The sequence below is a fragment of the Mobula birostris genome, chromosome 3 (assembly GCF_030028105.1).
Source record: "Mobula birostris isolate sMobBir1 chromosome 3, sMobBir1.hap1, whole genome shotgun sequence".
Taxonomy (NCBI): Eukaryota; Metazoa; Chordata; class Chondrichthyes; order Myliobatiformes; family Myliobatidae; genus Mobula; species Mobula birostris.
This window is the reverse complement of record NC_092372.1, coordinates 8,065,066-8,083,230: the sequence shown is the minus strand read 5'-3', so window position 1 is coordinate 8,083,230 and position 18,165 is coordinate 8,065,066. Positions and strand designations below refer to the sequence as shown.

General features: G+C 43.3%; 1 protein-coding gene across 2 annotated transcripts in view; it reads right to left on the bottom strand.

Moving 5' to 3' along the window:
* The window catches only part of LOC140194887 (mitogen-activated protein kinase 4-like), a 108,814-nt gene that overhangs the window by 30,525 nt on the left and 60,124 nt on the right, over positions 1-18,165 (bottom strand). For both annotated transcript variants that reach the window (XM_072252194.1, XM_072252195.1), the window contains exons 4-5: positions 14,477-14,621; positions 11,750-11,911 (exon numbers count right to left, since the gene is read on the bottom strand). In XM_072252194.1, the coding sequence (XP_072108295.1) occupies positions 11,750-11,911; positions 14,477-14,621 (307 nt within the window). The remainder of the gene's footprint in view (positions 1-11,749; positions 11,912-14,476; positions 14,622-18,165) is intronic.

Sequence of the window (18,165 nt, the reverse complement as noted above, 5' to 3'; positions counted from 1 at the left end):
GCATGTCAATAAGGCAATATTATGATAGTCATAGGGGATTTCGATATGCATGTAGATAGGGAAAATCAGGTTGGAGCTGATTTTTGATCCCGAGAGAATAATTTGTAGAATGCCTACAAGAGGGCTCTTTAGAGCAGCTTGTGGTTGAGTCCACGAGGGGATCAGGTATTCTGGATTGAGTGATCTGTAATGAACTGGATTTGATTAGGGAGCTTAAGGTAAAGGAACCCTTAGGAGACAGTGATCATAATATGATAGAATTCACTCTGTAATTTGAGAGGGAGAAGCTAAAGTCATATGTATCAGTGGAGTAAAGGGAATTACAGAGGCACGAGAGAGGAGCTGGCTAATGTTGATTGGAAGGGGCAGTAGCAGGGACGATGGCAGAGCAGCAATGGCTGGAGCTTCTGCGAGTTATTTGGAAGGTGCAGGATAGAAGAAGAAGTACTCTAAAGGCAAGATGACACAACTATGGCTGACAGTGACTTCAAAGCCAAGATAAAAATAAACAAGAGGGCAAAAATATAATAGAGCAAAAATTAGTGGGAAGTTGGAGGATTGGGAAGCTTTTAAAAACCAACAGAAGGCAAATCAAAAAGGAATAACGTGAAAAGATGAAATATGAAGGTAAGGTAGCCAATAACATCAAAGAGGATACGATTTCAGATGTAAGTAGAGTAAAAGAGGTGACAATTAAATGGGACAGCTGGAAAATGACAGTAGAGAAGTAGTACTGGGGGACAAGAAAATGACAGATGAAATGGATAAGTATTTTTCATCATTCATCACTGTGGAAGACACTAGCAGTATGCTGGAATTTCAAGAGTGTCAAGGGGCAGAGGCATGTGCAGTTGCTATTATTAGGGAGGTGCTGCTTGGGAAACTGAAAGGTCTGAAGGTAAATAAGTCACCTGAACCAGATGGATTACACCAAAGGATTCTGAAGGAGGTAGCTGAATAGATTGTGGAGGTATTAATAATGATTTTTCAAGAATCACTTGACTCTGGAATGGTTCTGGAGGATTGGAAAATTGTAAATGTCACTCCACTTCAAGAAGGGGGAGGCAGAAGAAAGGGAATTATAAGCCAGTCAGCCTGACCTCCGTGCTTAGGAAGATGTTGGAGTCAATTGATAAGGATGAAGTTATGGACTACTTAGTGACACAGTACAAGATAGGACAAACCCGGCATGGTTACCTTAAGAGAATATATTGCCTGATGAACCTGTTGGAATTCTTTGAAAAGATTACAAGGAGGATAGATAAAGGGGATGCAGTGGATGTTGGATATTTGGACTTTCAGAAGGCCTTTGACAAGGTGCCACAGATGAGGCTGCTTACCAAGTTAAGAGCTCATGGTATTGCAGGAAAGTTACTAGCACGGTTAGAGCATTGGCTGATTGGTAGGAGGTAGTCAGTGGGAATAAAAAGATCCTTTTCTAGTTAGCTGCCAGTGACTAGTGGGGTTCCACAGGGGTTGGTTTTGGGACCACTTCTTTTTCTGCTGTATATAAATGATTTAGATGGCTTTGTTGCCAAGTTTGCAGATGATATGAAGATTGGTAGAGGGGCAGGTAGTGTTGAGGAAACAGGTATGATGCAGAAGGACTTAGACAGATTAGAAGAATGGGCAAGAAAGTGGCAAATGAAATACAATGTTGGAAAATCCATGGCCATGCACTTTGGTAGTAGAAATAAATGTTCACACAATTTTCTAAATGGGGAGAAAATCCAGAAGTCTGAGATGCAAAGGGACTTAGGAGTCTTTGTACAGAACACCCTAAAGATTAACTTGCAGGTTGAGTCCGTGGTGAGGAAGGCAAATGCAATGTTAGCATTCATTTCAAGAGGTCCAGAATACAAGAGCAGGGATGTGATGCTGAGGCTTTATACGGCACTGGTGAGGCCTCACCTTGAGTATTGTGAATAGTTTTGGGCTCCTCATCTTAGAAAAGATGTGCTGGCATTGGATAGGGTGCAGAGGAGGTTCACAAAGATGATTCCAGGAATGAAAAAGCTATCATAAGAGACTCTGTCTGTATTCCTTTGAATTTTGAAGGATGAGCGGGAGATCTCATTAAAACCTTTCAAATGTTGAAAGGCCTAGACAGTGTAAATGTGGAAAGGATGTTTCCCATGGTGGGGGAGTGTAGGACAAGAGGGCACAGCCTCAGGATAGAGGGGCATCTATTTAAAACAGAGTTGTGGAGAAATTTCTTTAGCCAGAGTGCGGTGAATTTGTGGAATTTGTTACCACATGCCGCTGTGGAGGCCAGGTCGTTAGGTGTATTTAGGGCAGAGATTTATAGCTTCTTGTTTGGACAAGGCATCAAAGGTTGCGGAAAGAAGGCTGGGAGTGGTGCTGAGGATCACGCATGACTAAAATGGCAGAGCAGACTTGATGGACCAATGACCTAATTCATCTCCAATGTCTTAGGTCTTAACTTGCGAGTTGAATCAGTGGTGAAGCAGGCATTCGTTTTGAGAGGACTGAGATAGAAAAACAAGGAAGTAATGCTGAGGCTTTATAAGGCAGTGGTGAGTCCTCACTTGGAGCACTGTGAGCAGTTTTGGGGCCATTCTCTAAGAAAGGATGTGTTGGCAATGGAGAGGGTTCAAAGGAAGTTCACAAAAATGATTTCAGGATTGAAAGGCTTATCACATGAGAAGCATTTGATGGCCCTGGGCCTGTACTCACTAGAATTTAGAGGAATGATGGGTGGGGGGGGGGGGGAAGGGGGGGAATCTTATTGGAAGGCCTAAATAGGTGGATGTGAAAAGGATGTTTCCTATGGTGGGGGAGTGTAGGACCAGAGGATAAAACTTCAGAATAGAGGGGTGTCCATTTAGAATGGAGATGAGGAGGAATTTCTTCAGCCAGAAAGTGGTGGATCTGTATAATTTGTTGCTGCAGGTGCCCGTGGAGGCCAGGTCATTGAGGGTATTTAAGGTGAAGGTTGATAGATTCTTGATGAGTTGGGATGTGAAAGGTTATGGGGAGAAGGCAGGAGAGTGGGGTTGAGAGGGAATTGGATCAGACATGATCAAATGGCAGAGTAGACTCAATGGGCTGAATAGCCTAATTCTGCTCCAATGTCTTCTGGTGTTAAGTATTTGTTCCCTCTTGGTTTGTGATCCCTCATGGCTTGTTATTTTGCAGTTTATTAGTGAAAGATTGTTTACTGCCAAGTCATCTCCACTGCTCTGATCTTGGTCAACATTTCCTGACAATAGCTTGCTGTATCAACAAATGAGATCTGGGAATCTTTATCTATGCTTGTTAAGAGATAACAAATGCCTCAGAAAGATAAGGAGACCAGTAAATGCAAAGGAACCTTGTGTAACTGATTAACATGAAACTGAAAATGAGAACTGCAAACTATTCTGTGTTCATATTATCTACAGATCCTGGAGGAAACTATAGTGGGAAAATCAGAGGTAGTTTTTTTCACAAAGTGATAAGTGCTTGGAGCACATTGCCAGAGGTGATAGTAGAGACTGACAAATTGGGATGTTTAAGAAACTCTTGGGTAGGCACATGGATGTAAGAGAAATAGAGAGTTACAGGCTATATAGGAGGTTTTGGATTCTGATGTTTTTGTTTCAATGTTCTTTTGGAAGTTAGGAAAGAGGCACAAAACTTGTTGCTTCATGATTGTTTAATTAAGCAGTAACAGAAGAAAGAAACATGGAATCTGAGGGTAGCAAGGTGTAGTAGGGGAAGGAAAGAAGAAACAAAGATGGTAAGCCAACATGTTCAGCCCTACTTATACTATTATTTTGAGACATTCCATTCCAATTTATAGATAAGAGTTAACCAATCAAATAGCCCTTATTCAAATAACGCTTTACCAAGAGTAATTTCCAGAACATGCAAAGAACTGTAATTACCGAGGACACACTGAACAACTGCATATAAAGTGCCTATAAAAACTATTCACCCCCCCCCCCAGGAAGCTTTCATGTTTTGTTGTTTTACAACATTGAATCACAGTGGATTTAATTTGGTTTTTTTTGACACTGATCAACAGAAAAAGACTCTTTTGTGTCAAAGTGAAAACAGATCTCTACAAGGTTATCTAAATTAATTATACATAAAACACAAAATAATTGATTGCATAAGTGTTCACCTTGTTTAATATGACACACCAAATCATCACTGGTGCAGCCAATTGGTTTTGGCAGTCACATAATTAGTTAAATGGAGATCTGTTTTTGGAGACCTGTGTGCAGTCAAGGTGTTTGAACTGGTTGCAGTAAAAATACACCTGTATCTCGAAGGTCTAACTGCTGGTGAGTGAGTATCCTGGCAAAAACTACACCATGAAGACAAAAGAACACTCCAAGGAACTCCGTGCAAAGGTTATTGAAAAGTACAACTCAGGAGATGGATGGAAGGAAATTTCCAAGTCACTGAATCTCTTTGGAGTACAATTAAGTTGATCATTAAGAAATGGGAAGAATATGGCACAGCTGTAAATCTGCCTAGAGCAGGCCGTCCTCAAAAACTGAGTGACTGTGCAAGGAGGGGACGAGTGAGGGAGGCCACCAAGAGACCAATGACAACAATGGAGGAGTTACAAGCTTCAGTGGCTGAGATGGGAGAGTCTGCGCATACAACACCTGTTGCCTGGGTACTTCACCAGTGCCAGCTTTATGGAAGAGTGGCAAAGAGAAAACCACTGTTGGAAAAAAAACTCACATGAAATCTGGGCTAGAGTTTGCCAGTAGTCAAACGAGACACCCCAGGTTTAGCAGGAAGAAGGTGCCACGGTCTGATGAGCCTTTTGGTCATCTGTCAAACACACACCATCCCTACCGTGAGGCATGGTGGTGGCTGCATCATGCTGTGGGGATGCTTCACTGCGGCAGGCTCTGGAAGGCTTGTGAAGCTAGAGGGTAAAATGAATGCAGCAAAATACAGGGAAATCCTGAAGGGAAGCCTGCTGTAGTCTACAAGAGAACTGTGACTTAGGAGAGCATTTGTTTTCCAGCAAGACAATGACCCTGAGCATAAAGCCAAAGCTAGACAGGAATGGCTTAAAAACAACAAAGTTAATGTCCTGGAGTGGCCAAGTCAGAGTTCTGACCTCAATCCAATTGAGAGTTTGTGGCTGGATTTGAAAAGTGCTGTTCACTCACAATCCCCCATGCAATCTGACAGAGCTTGAGCGGTTTTGTAAAGGAAATGGGGCAAAATCGCACTGTCCAGATGTGCAAAGCTGATAAAAACCTATCCAGCAGACTCAAGGCTGTAATTGCAGCCAAAGATGCATCTACTGTATTGGTGCTGCTTCCTACCCCCATGGGGAACTCGTCAACTTCGTTCACTTTGCCTCCAACTTCCACCCTGCTCTCAAATTTACCTGGTCCATTTCTGACACCTCACTCCCCTTTCTCCTGTGAGTCTGTTGGGGGTCATATACTGTGTTCGGTGCTCCTGGTGTGGCATCCTGTATATCAGTGAGACCCAACATAGATTGGAAGACTGCTTCGCTGAGCGCCTACGCTCTATCCACCAGAAAAAGCGGGATCTTCCAATGGCCACCCATTTGAATTCCACTTCCTTTTCCCATTCCGATGTCCATCCATGGCCTCCTCCACTGTCACGATGAGGCCACACTCAGGGTGGAGGAGCAACACCTTATATCCCATCTGGGTAGCATCCAACCTGATGGCATAGACATCCCACACGCCTCTCCTTCACCATAGCCCATTCCCATTTCTCTCTCTCACCTCCCTCTGGTGCTCCTCCCCCCTTTTCTTTCTTCCATAGTCCTCTTCTATCAGACTCCCCCTTCTCCAGCCCTGTATCTCTTTCACCAATCAACTTCCCAGCTCTTTACTTCATCGCTCCAGCTTCAGGTTTCACCTATCCCCTCCCCCCACCTTTTAAATCTACTCCTCAGCTTTTTCTCTCCAGTCCCGTTGAAGGGTCTCAGCCCGAAACATTGACTGTACTCTTTTCCTAGATGCTGCCTGGCCTGCCGAGTTCCTCCAGCATTTTGTGTGTGTTGCTTGGATTTCCTGCATCTGCAGATTTTCTCTTGTTTGTGATTGGTCTGTTAAATACTGACTTGAAGGTGGTGAGTTATTATACAATTAATTATTTTCTGTTTAATAATTGTAATAAATTTAGAGCAATTTGTAGAAATTTGTTTTCACTTTGACATGACAGAGTCTTTTTTGTTGGTCAGTGTCAGAAAAAGCCAAATTAAATCCATGTGATTCAATGTTGTAAAACAATAAAACTTGAAAACTTCCAAGCGGGTGAATACCTTTTATAGGCACTGTACATGCTGTGACCACTAAGGGACACACTGTTTACATATTGTGACACCTAGGACACAGACTAAACAGTTACATGTATATACGGTAGGTAGTTAAATAAAATGCAAGCAGGCATAAATTAGAAACATAGAAACACAGAAATTCTGCAGCACATTACAGGCCCTTCGGCCCACAATGTGGCATAGACCTTATAACCTACTCTAGAAGCTGCCTGGAATTTACCGCCGCATAGCCCTCTATTTTGTCTTGTCTCCCTTTCTCTTCACCATTTACACCTCAGACTTCAACTACTGCACAGAGTCTTGTCATCTTCAGAAGTTTTCGGATGACTCTGCCATAGCTGGATGCATCAGCAAGGAAGATGAGGCTGAGTACAGGGCTACGGTAGGAAACTTTGTCACATGGTGTGAGCAAAATTATCTGCAGCTTAATGTGAAAAAGACTAAGGAGCTGGTGGTAGACCTGAGGAGAGCTAAGGTACCGGTGACCCCTGTTTCCATCCAGGGGGTCAGTGTGGACATGGTGGAGGATTACAAATACCTGGGGATACGAATTGACAATAAACTGGACTGGTCAAAGAACACTGAGGCTGTCTACAAGAAGGGTCAGAGCCATCTCTATTTCCTGAGGAGACTGAGGTCCTTTAACATCTGCCGGACAATGCTGAGGATGTTCTACGAGTCTGTGGTGACCAGTGCTATCATGTTTGCTGTTGTGTGCTGGGGCAGCAAGCTGAGGGTAGCAGACACCAAAAGAATCAACAAACTCATTCGTAAGGCCAGTGATGTTGTGGGGATGGAACTGGACTCTCTGACGGTGGTGTCTCAAAAGAGGATGCTGTCCAAGTTGCATGCCATCATGGACAATGTCTCCCATCCACTACATAATGTACTGGTTGGGCACAGGAGTACATTCAGCCAGAGACTCATTCCACCGAGATGCAACACAGAGCGTTATAGGAAGTCATTTCTGCCTGTGGCCATCAAACTTTACAACTCCTCCCTTGGAGGGTCAGACACCCTGAGCCAATAGGCTGGTCCTGGACTTATTTCCTGGCATAATTTACATATTACTATTTAACTATTTGTGGTTTTATCACTATTTATTATTTATGGTGCAACTGTAACGAAAACTAGTTTCCCTCGGGATCAATAAAGTATGACTATGACTATGACTATTTTTCTAAACTCCATGTACCTATCTAAGAGTCTCTTAAAAGACCCAATTATATCCGCCTCTACTACCATTGCTGGCAGTGCATTCCACGCACCTACCACTCTCTATGTGAAAAACTTACCTCTGATACCCCCCTTGTACCTTTGGCAAAGAAAGTAACAATTATTCAGTCTCATCCAACAGAGGGAAGAATTAGACTGATCGTGGAATAGGTTTATATAGGTCAGCACATCATTGTCCCATTGTTTTGTGCTGTATTGTTCTATGTTTCTATGGAATACACATGATATTATTAAATGGTGGTGCAGGCTCAAGATGCCTTGTCATCCACACCTGCTTAGATAATGTTTTGGCCATAATATACACACACGTCAGCAACATGAACATGCAGAAACAGCAGTGTAAACAGGCCATGAGACCATTTTTTCTGCAGGTATCAGTGTTATGAAATTCGAAGTTCAAAGTAGAGTTATTGTTAAAGTACGTCTCTGTCTGTAAGACCAGAAGACAACGGCAGAATTAGTCCATTTATTCCATCGAGTCTGCTCTGCCATTCCATCATGGCTGATTTATTAACCCTTTCAACCCCATTCTCCTCCCTTTCCCCCGAAATCTTCAGCACCCTGACTAATCAAGAACCTACAAACGCAAGGAAATCTGCTGATGTTGGAAATCCAAAGCAACACACACAAAATGCTGGAGGAGCTCAGCAGGCCAGGCAGCATCTATGGAACATAGTAAAAGTCAACATTTTAAGCTAAAATTCCTGATGAAGGATTCTCTGGCTAAAGAAATTCCTCTTCATCTCTGTGCTTAGTGGACATCCCTGTATTCTGAATCGGTGTCCTCTGGTCCTAGAATCCTCCATTATAGGAAACGTCCCCTCAATGTCTGCTCTGTCCAGGCCTTTCAGAATTAGATAGTTTTCAATGAGATATTCCCCCTCATTCTTCTAAACTCCAGTAAGTACATGCACATACTACCCCGACATTCATTTTCTTTACGCATTACGGGAAAACAAAGAAATACAATAGAACGAGGACAAATTGTGCCAATAATATATGAAAAGTATATAAATTATACTGAGTAAGTAAATAATACTACATTTGTTTTGTAGTGTAGCAGAGGTAGATTCCACAGTACTGGAACCCTCTTGATGCTTCAGGTACATTGTCAGAAAGTACAGAGGTTTCCTCAAATCTGCTCCACCTCTCCCTCTTTTAACAGACAACCTCTTGATTCCTGGAAAGATCTCCCATAGGAAAAAAATGACCACACATAGCAACACATAAACTGCTAGAGGAACTGAAATTTTCCTTAATCAACGTACAGAGGTCCCAACTAGATCGAGTGTGATACTGGATTTACCATTAGGGACTGAGACAGGGCAAGTGACAGAAATTTGTGTAGGGGAACACCTTGCATCTAGTAATCACAATGCCATTAGTTTCAAGATAATTATGGAGAAAGACAGGTCTGGTCCCCGGGTTGAAATTCTAAACTGGAGAAAGACCAATTCTGATGGTATCAGAAATGATCTGACAGGTGTGGTTTGGGACAAGTTGTTTTCTGGCAAAGGAAAGCTTGGTAAGTGGTAAACCTTCAAAAGTGAAATTTTGAGAGTACAAAGTTTGTACGTTCCTGCCAGAATAAAAGATAAGGGGAGCAAGTTTAGGGAACCTTGTTTTTGAGAAATATTGAGGCCCTGGTTAAGAAAAAGCAGGTATAGGCAGGCAGGAACAAATGAGGTACTTGAAGAGTAAAAGAAATGCAAGAGAACACTTAAGAGAGAAACCAGGTCTAAAAGAAGGCATGAGATTTCTCTAGTAGACAAGGTGAAGGAGAATCCTAAGGGTTTCTACTGATACATTAAGAGAAAAAAAATAGCAAAGGACAAAATTGGTCCTTTGGAAGATCAGTGTGACTATCTATGTGTGGAGCCAAAAGAGATAGGGAAATATTAAATAGATTGTTTACATCTGTATTTACTTGGGAGGTGGACAGAGTCTAAAGAAGTGATGCAAAACAGCAGTGAGGTCATGCATTGAATACAGATTACAGGGGAGGTGGTGTTTGCTGTCTTGAGGCAAATTATAGGACAACTCACCAGGGCCTGACAAACTGTCCCCTCGGACCATGTGGGAAACTAGTGCTGAAACTGCGGTGGCCCTAGCAGAGATATTTAAAACATCATTAGTGACAGGTGAGGTGCCAGAGAATTGGAGGATAGCTAATGTTGTTCCATTGTTCAATAAAGGCTCTAAACATAAACCAGGAAATTATAGGCTGATGAGTTTGACATCAACGGTGAGTAAGTTATTGGAAGATATTCTAAGGGACCGAATCTATAAGTATTTAGATAGACTACGTGGCTTAGTAAGTGGTAGGTCATGTTTAACAAATCTTATAGAGTCCTTCAAGGAAGTTAGCAGGAGTATTGATGAAGACAAGGCAGTTGATGCTGTCTGCACGGACTGTAGCAAGGCCTTTGACAAGGTCCAACATGATTGTTGGTCAAGAAGATTCAGACACTCAGCATTCAAGCTGAGGTTGTGAATTGGATTAGATATTGGCTTTGCAGGTGTATCCAGACAGTGATAGATGCAAACACGAGGAAATCTGCAGATGCTGGAAATTCAAGTAATACACATCAAAGTTGCTGGTGAACGCAGCAGGCCAGGCATCATTTATAGGAAGAGGTACAGTCGACGTTTCGGGCCGAGACCCTACGTCAGGACTAACTGAAGGAAGAGTTAGTAAGAGATTTGAAAGTGGGAGGGGGAGAGGGAGATCCAAAATGATAGGAGAAGACAGGAGGGGGAGGGATGGAGCCAAGAGCTGCTCTCGGAACAGAGGATTCTGTGAATACAGGTCCATAATTCCTTGAAAGTGGCACACAGGGTTATAAAGTCATAAAGTCATATAAGGTCATAAAGTAAGCTCTTTGCACATTGGCCTTCATAAATCAAAGTATTGAGAGCAGGAGTTGGGATGTTCTGCTGAAGTAGTACAAGACATTGGTGAAACCAATTTTGGATTATTGTGTGCAGTTATGGTCATCTGCCTACAGGTGACCCTGTGATCTCTGTCTTGGAGACCGACATCAGCACATCTTTCAAGAACTCGAACCATTGTAAGGTGTCAAGCCCAGATGGTGTACCTGGTATTATAAACCTGTGCTAACCAACTGGCAGGAGTGTTCAAGGACATCTTCAATCTCTCACTGCTACACTCAGAGGTTCCCACCTGCTTCAAGAGTGCAACAATCATACCAGTGCCCAAGAAGCGTAGTGTGAGCTGCCTCAATGACTATCGCCCAGTTACACTCACATCTACTGAGATGAATTGCTTTGAGGTCATCGCTAGAATCAACTCCTGCTTAAGCAAGGTCCTGGATCCGGTGCGATATGCCTATCACCACAAGAGGTCTACAGCCAATGTAATCTTGCTGGCTCTCTATCAGCCTTGGATCACCGGGGCGATAGTAATACCTGGTGTTTATTGATCACAGCTCAGCGTTCAACAGAATCATACCCTCAGTTCTAATCAACAAGCTCCAAAACCACGGGCTTTTTACCCCGCTCTGCAGCTGGATCTTTAACTTCCTCACCGGGAGACTATGGTCTGCGTGGATCAGAAATAACATCTCCTCCTTGCTGACAATTGACACAGACGGACCTGAAGGATGCATGCATAGCCCACTGCTCTACTCTCTCTACACCCGCATCATCTATAAATTTTCCCATAAGAATCAGTGAGAACCAGAGTAATTTCAACGTCACACCAACCAGTGAGGTGGAGGTAGAATGGTCATGTGACCCAAGAAACAATCTATTGTCCAGGAAACAAAGTTACCTTACTTAGAAAAAAGAAGTTCATTCCCTTGGAGTGTAGGAGAATGAGGGGAGATTTAATAGACGTGTAGAAAATTATGAGGTGTATAGATAGGGCAATTGCAAGCAGGCTTTTTCCACTGAGGTTGGATGAGACTAGAACAAGAAGTCAAAGGTTAAGGGTGAAAGGTGAAATGTTTAAGGAGAACTTGAGAGAGAACTTTTTCACTCAGTGGGTGGTGAGAGTGTGGAATGAGCAGCCAGTGGAAGTTTTGGACCTGGCGTCAATTTCAACATTTTACAGAAATTTGGATGTGTCCATGGATGGGAGAGGTATGGAGGACTATGGTCTAGGTGCAGGTCGATGGGACTAGGCAGTTTGGCATGGACCCTTCATCAGGACTAGAAAGGAAGGGGGAAGTCGTCAGAATGAACATACAACTAATTTACCTTCGGCATTTCCTTCAGGAAGTAGATCTGTCAGGGGTTTTGAAACCTCCCACTTTGGGCTGATGTAAGCTGGCATGACACGGAGTAGCTCCTGTTTGTCCTCCTCTCGAACGACAGGAATTGTTTTCAGAATCAGCTGCATCTGTTCCAGCTCATGTGCACCTGAGAAACAAACAGCAGAATGTCATAGGAAATCAGAGTGTACTAATGCAAGCCCACCGCTTTTTCATCACAGAACATACAGCTCAGACCGTAAGCCTACATAGGCTTCTCCGTAGTCAGCCTATGGAGAAGAAATAATCAGCCTGACACAGTGGTGTCAAGAGAACAACCTCCCCCTCAATGTTGCAAAATCAAAGGAGCTGGTTGTGGACTACAGGAGGAATGGAGACAGGCTAGCCCCTATTGACATTGGAGTTGAGAGGGTGAACAGCTTTAAGTTCTTCGGCATAAACATCACTGAGGATCTCACGTAGTCTACACATACCAGTTGTGTGGTGAAAAAGGCACAATAGCACCTCTTTCACCTCAGACGGTTGAAGAAGTTTGGTATGGGCCCCCAAATCCTAAGAACTTTCTACAGGAGCACAATTGAGGCCATCCTGACTGGCTGCATCACTTTTTGGTATGGGAACTGTACTTCCCTCAATCACAGGGCTCTGCAGAGAGTGGTGTGGACAGCCCAGCTCATCTGTAGATATGAACTTTCCACTATTCAGGACATTTATAAAGACAGGTCTGTAAAAAGGGCCCGAAGGATCATTGGGGACCTGAGTCACCCAAACACTACCAGCTGCTACCATCCAGGAAACGGTACCGCAGCATAAAAGCCAGGACCAACAGGCTCTGGGACAGCTTCTCCCAACAGGCCATCAGACTGATTAATTCATGCTGACACAACTGTATCTCTATGTTATATTGACTATTCTGTTGTAAATAGTATTTATAAAAAATTACTATAAATTGCACATTGCACATCTAGATGGAGACGTAACATAAATATTTTTACTCCTCATGTATATGAAGGATGTAAGTAATAAAGTCAATTCAAGACATGGGAGTAGAATTTAGCTGCTTGGCCCATTGACTGCTCCACCCTTCTATTATGGCTGATATATATGTTGGCGTGTGGCCAAGTGGTTAAGGTGTTGGTCTAGTGATCTGAAAGTCGCCAGTTCGAGCCTCAGCTGAGGCAGCGTGTTGTGTCCTTGAGCAAGGCACTTAACCACACATTGCTCTGCAATGACACTGGTGCCAAGCTGTATGGGTCCTAGTGCCCTTCCCTTGGACAACATCGGTGGCGTGGAGATGGGAGACTCGCAGCATGGGCAACTGCCGGTCTTCCATGCAACCTTGCCCAGGCCTGTGCCCTGGAAACCTTCTAAGACGCAAACCCATGGTCTCACGAGATGAACAGATGCCTATAATTATCCCTCTGAACCCCATTTTCCTGGCTTCTCCCTGTAACCTTTGACACCCTGACTGACTTTGTTTCCACTCCATCTGTGGCAATGAATTCTACAGATTCACCAACCTCTAGCTAAAGAAATTCCTCCTCATTTCTGAATAAATGGGTGTCCTTGTATTTTGAGACTGTAGCTCTGATCCTAGACTCCCCCCACTATGGGAAACATCCTCTCCACACCTCCACATCCACTCTTTCTAGGCATTCTGAATGATTCTGGGAATGAAAGAACTATTGTGAAACTTTTGATGGCTCTGGGCCTGCACTTGCTGAAGTTTATAAGAATGAGGGAGGATCTCATTGAAAGCTATCGAGAATTGATAGGACTAGACAGAGTGGATGTGGAAAGGATGTTTCCTATAGTGGGAGAGTCTAGGAGCAGAGGCCACAGCCTCAGAATAGAAGGATGTCCATTTTGAACAGAGATGAGGAGGAATTTCTTTAGCCAGTGTGTGGTGAATCTCTGGAATTTGTTGCCACAGACGGCTGTGGAGGCCAAGTAATTGGGTGTATTTGAAATGAAGATTCACAGGTTCCTGATTAGTGATGGTGTCAAAGGTTACAGGTGAGAGGGATAATAAATCAGCCATGAGAGAGTGGTGGAGCAGACTCGATGAGCCAAATGGCCTAATACTGTCTTATGGTCCTAGACTCCCACACTGTAGGAAACATCCTCTCCACATCCAGTCTTGCGAGGCCTTTCAATATTCAATAAGTTTCAATGTGATACCCTCACCCTCTTCAATACTCCAATGAGTACAGACCCAGAGCCACCAAATGCTCAAGACCAAGTACAGTTTGAAATATAAAGCACTGGAATTGAACTCTGGACCCTGGAATGCCTGAGCTCTAATAGCGTAGTGCTAACCGTCACACTACCATGGCACCCAAATCTTGAGTAACACACACAAAATGCTGGAGTAACTCAGCAGATCAGGCAGTATCTATGCAGTGGAATAAACAGCTGATGTTTCAGGCTGAAACTTTTCATATAACCTTTGGAATGTGGGAGGAAATCAGAACACCTGAGGAAACCCATGCAGTCATGGGGAGAACATATAAACTTCTTACAGACAGTGGCAGGAATTGAACCCCGATCTTCTGATCGCTGGTGCAGTAAAGTATGATGTAAACTGCTACACTAAATGCCTCTATGGAACAAGTAAGTTCCACTCATAATTCAATCAGAATTAACTCCCTATAGATCAATGTCTGAGGCCGTAGCTGAAAGGTGGAACATATAAACATTGGAACTTTCTTACCAGCAAACAACATCTTTCCAGTCAGCATCTCTATCAATATACAGCCAGCCGCCCACATGTCAATGGCTTTGGTATAGTTGTTTGGTGAAAGAAGGAGACGTGGAGACCGATACCACTTTGTTACTAAGCCTTCCGAAAGATGACCCTGGACAGCAAAAAGCAGAAAACATAATTGCGAGAAATACCATTGATACTCACTTTGGACAAAGAAATGGAAAAGGTGTTTTGTGAGACAATTATATTGCTTAATGTCTTGGACGAGGCACAGTCACAAAGTCAAAGATCATCACAGCACAGAAACAGACCATTTGGTCCATATAGTTCATGCCAAATTGTTATTGTGCCTAGTCTCATCTACTCGTAGCCGGACCATACCCCTCCCATCCATGAACATACTTCCCCAAATTTCTCTTAAATGTTAAAATTGAACCTACATCTATTACTTCCCCTGGAAGCTCATTCCACATTCTCATCACCTCTGAGTGAAGAAGTTCCCCTAAGTATTTCACCTTTCACCCTTAACCTATGACCTCTCATCCTTGTCTAGCCCCGCCTTAGTGGAAAAAGCCTGCTTACATTTACCGTATCGATAACCCTTCATAATTTCTTTTCAGCTCTATCAAATCTCCCCTCAATTTTTATGCTCCCGGGAATAGGGTCCTGACCTAAACTAGAATGGTTGGGGGGTGGGAATCAAATTAAAGAGGCTAGGCGAGAGGAGGTTAGTTCACTACAGGGGGATGGGAACCAGTGCAGAGAGACAGAGGGGTGTAAAATGAGGGTAGAAGCAAAAAGTAGTAAGGTGAAAAGTAAAAGTGGCAGGCCGACAAATCCAGGGCAAACATCAAAAAGGGCCACTTTTCAACATAATTGTATAAGGGCTAAGAGAGTTGTAAAAGCGCGCCTGAAGGCTTTGTGTGTCAATGCAAGGAGCATTCGTAACAAGGTAGATGAATTAAAAGTGCAGATTGTTATTAATGAATATGATATAGTTGGGATCACAGAGACATGGCTCCAGGGTGACCAAGGATGGGAGCTCAACATTCAGGGATATTCAATATTCAGGAGGGATAGACATGAAAGAAAAGGAGGTGGGGTGGCGTTGCTGGTTAGAGAGGAGATTAACGCAATAGAAAGGAAGGACATAAGCCGGGAGGATGTGGAATCGATATGGGTAGAGCTGCATAACACTAAGGGGCAGAAAACGCTGGTGGGAGTTGTGTACAGGCCACCTAACAGTAATAGTGAGGTTGGGGATGGTATTAAACAGGAAATTAGAAATGTGTGCAATAAAGGAACAGCAGTTATAATGGGTGACTTCAATCTACATGTAGATTGGGTGAACCAAATTGGTAAGGGTGCTGAGGAAGAGGATTTCTTGGAATGTATGCGGGATGGTTTTTTGAACCAATATGTCGAGGAACCAACTAGAGAGCAGGCTATTCTGGACTGGGTATTGAGCAATGAGGAAGGGTTAATTAGCAATCTTGTCGTGAGAGGCCCCTTGGGTAAGAGTGACCATAATATGGTGGAATTCTTCATTAAGATAGAGAGTGACATAGTTAATTCAGAAACAAAGGTTCTGAACTTAAAGAAGGGTAACTTTGAAGGTATGAGACGTGAATTAGCTAAGGTAGACTGGAAAATGACACTTAAAGGGTTGACGGTGGATATGCAATGGCAAGCATTTAAAGGTCGCATGGATGAACTACAACAATTGTTCATCCCAGTTTGGCAAAAGAATAAATCAAGGAAAGTAGTGCACCCATGGCTGACAAGGGAAATTAAGGATAGTATCAATTCCAAAGAAGAAGCATACAAATTAGCCAGAAAAAGTGGCTCACCTGAGGACTGGGAGAAACTCAGAGTTCAGCAGAGGAGGACAAAGGGCTTAATTAGGAAGGGGAAAAAAGATTATGAGAGAAAACTGGCAGGGAACATAAAAACTGACTGTAAAAGCTTTCATAGATATGTGAAAAGAAAAAGATTGGTTAATACAAATGTAGGTCCCCTACAGACAGAAACAGGTGAATTGATTATGGGGAGCAAGGACATGGCAGACCAATTGAATAATTACTTTGGTTCTGTCTTCACTAAGGAGGACATAAATAATCTTCTGGAAATAGTAGGGGACAGAGGGTCCAATGAGATGGAGGAACTGAGGGAAATACATGTTAGTAGGGAAGTGGTGTTAGGTAAATTGAAGGGATTAAAGGCAGATAAATCCCCAGGGCCAAATGGTCCTGCCAAATGGTCTGCATCCCAGAGTGCTTAAGGAAGTAGCCCAAGAAATAGTGGATGCATTAGTGATAATTTTTCAAAACTCTTTAGATTCTGGACTAGTTCCTGAGGATTGGAGGGTGGCTAATGTAACCCCACTTTTTAAAAAAGGAGGGAGAGAGAAACCAGGGAATTATAGACCAGTTAGCCTAATGTCGGTGGTGGGGAAACTGCTGGAGTCAGTTATCAAGGATGTGATAACAGCACATTTGGAAAACGGTGAAATCATCGGACAAAGTCGGCATGGATTTGTGAAAGGAAAATCATGTCTGACGAATCTCATAGAATTTTTTGAGGATGTAACTAGTAGAGAGGATAGGGGAGAACCAGTGGATGTGGTATATTTGGATTTTCAAAAGGCTTTTGACAAGGTCCCGCACGGGAGATCAGTGTGCAAACTTAAAGCACACGGTATTGACGTGGACAGAGAATTGGTTGGCAGACAAGAAGTAAAGAGTGGGAATAAACGGGACATTTTCAGAATGGCAGACGGTGACTAGTGGGGTACCGCAAGGCTCAGTGCTGGGACCCCAGTTGTTTACAATATATATTAATGACTTGGATGAGGGAATTAAATGCAGCATCTCCAAGTTTGCGGATGACACGAAGCTGGGCGGCAGTGTTAGCTGTGAGGAGGATGCTAAGAGGATGCAGGGTGACTTGGATAGGTTGGGTGAGTGGGCAAATTCATGGCAGATGCAATTTAATGTGGATAAATGTGAAGTTATCCACTTTGGTGGCAAAAACAGAAAAACAGATTATTATCTGAATGGTGGCCGATTAGGAAAAGGGGAGGTGCAACGAGACCTGGGTGTCATTATACAGCAGTCATTGAAAGTGGGCATGCAGGTACAGCAAGCGGTGAAAAATGCGAATGGTATGCTGGCATTTATAGCAAGAGGATTCGAGTACAGGAGCAGGGAGGTACTACTGCAGTTGTACAAGGCCTTGGTGAGACCACACCTGGAGTATTGTGTGCAGTTTTGGTCCCCTAATCTGAGGAAAGACATCCTTGCCATAGAGGGAGTACAAAGAAGGGTTCACCATATTGATTCCTGGGATGGCAGGACTTTCATATGATGAAAGACTGGATCAACTAGGCTTATACTCGTTGGAATTTAGAAGATTGAGGGGGGATCTGATTGAAACGTATAAAATCCTAAAGGGATTGGACAGGCTAGATGCAGGAAGATTGTTCCCGATGTTGGGGAAGTCCAGAACGAGGGGTCACAGTTTGAAGATAAAGGGGAAGCCTTTTAGGACCGAGATGAGGAAAAACTTCTTCACACAGAGAGTGGTGAATCTGTGGAATTCTTTGCCACAGGAAACAGTTGAGGCCAGTTCATTGGCTATATTTAAGAGGGAGTTAGATATGGCCCTTGTGACTAAAGGGATCGGGGGTATGGAGA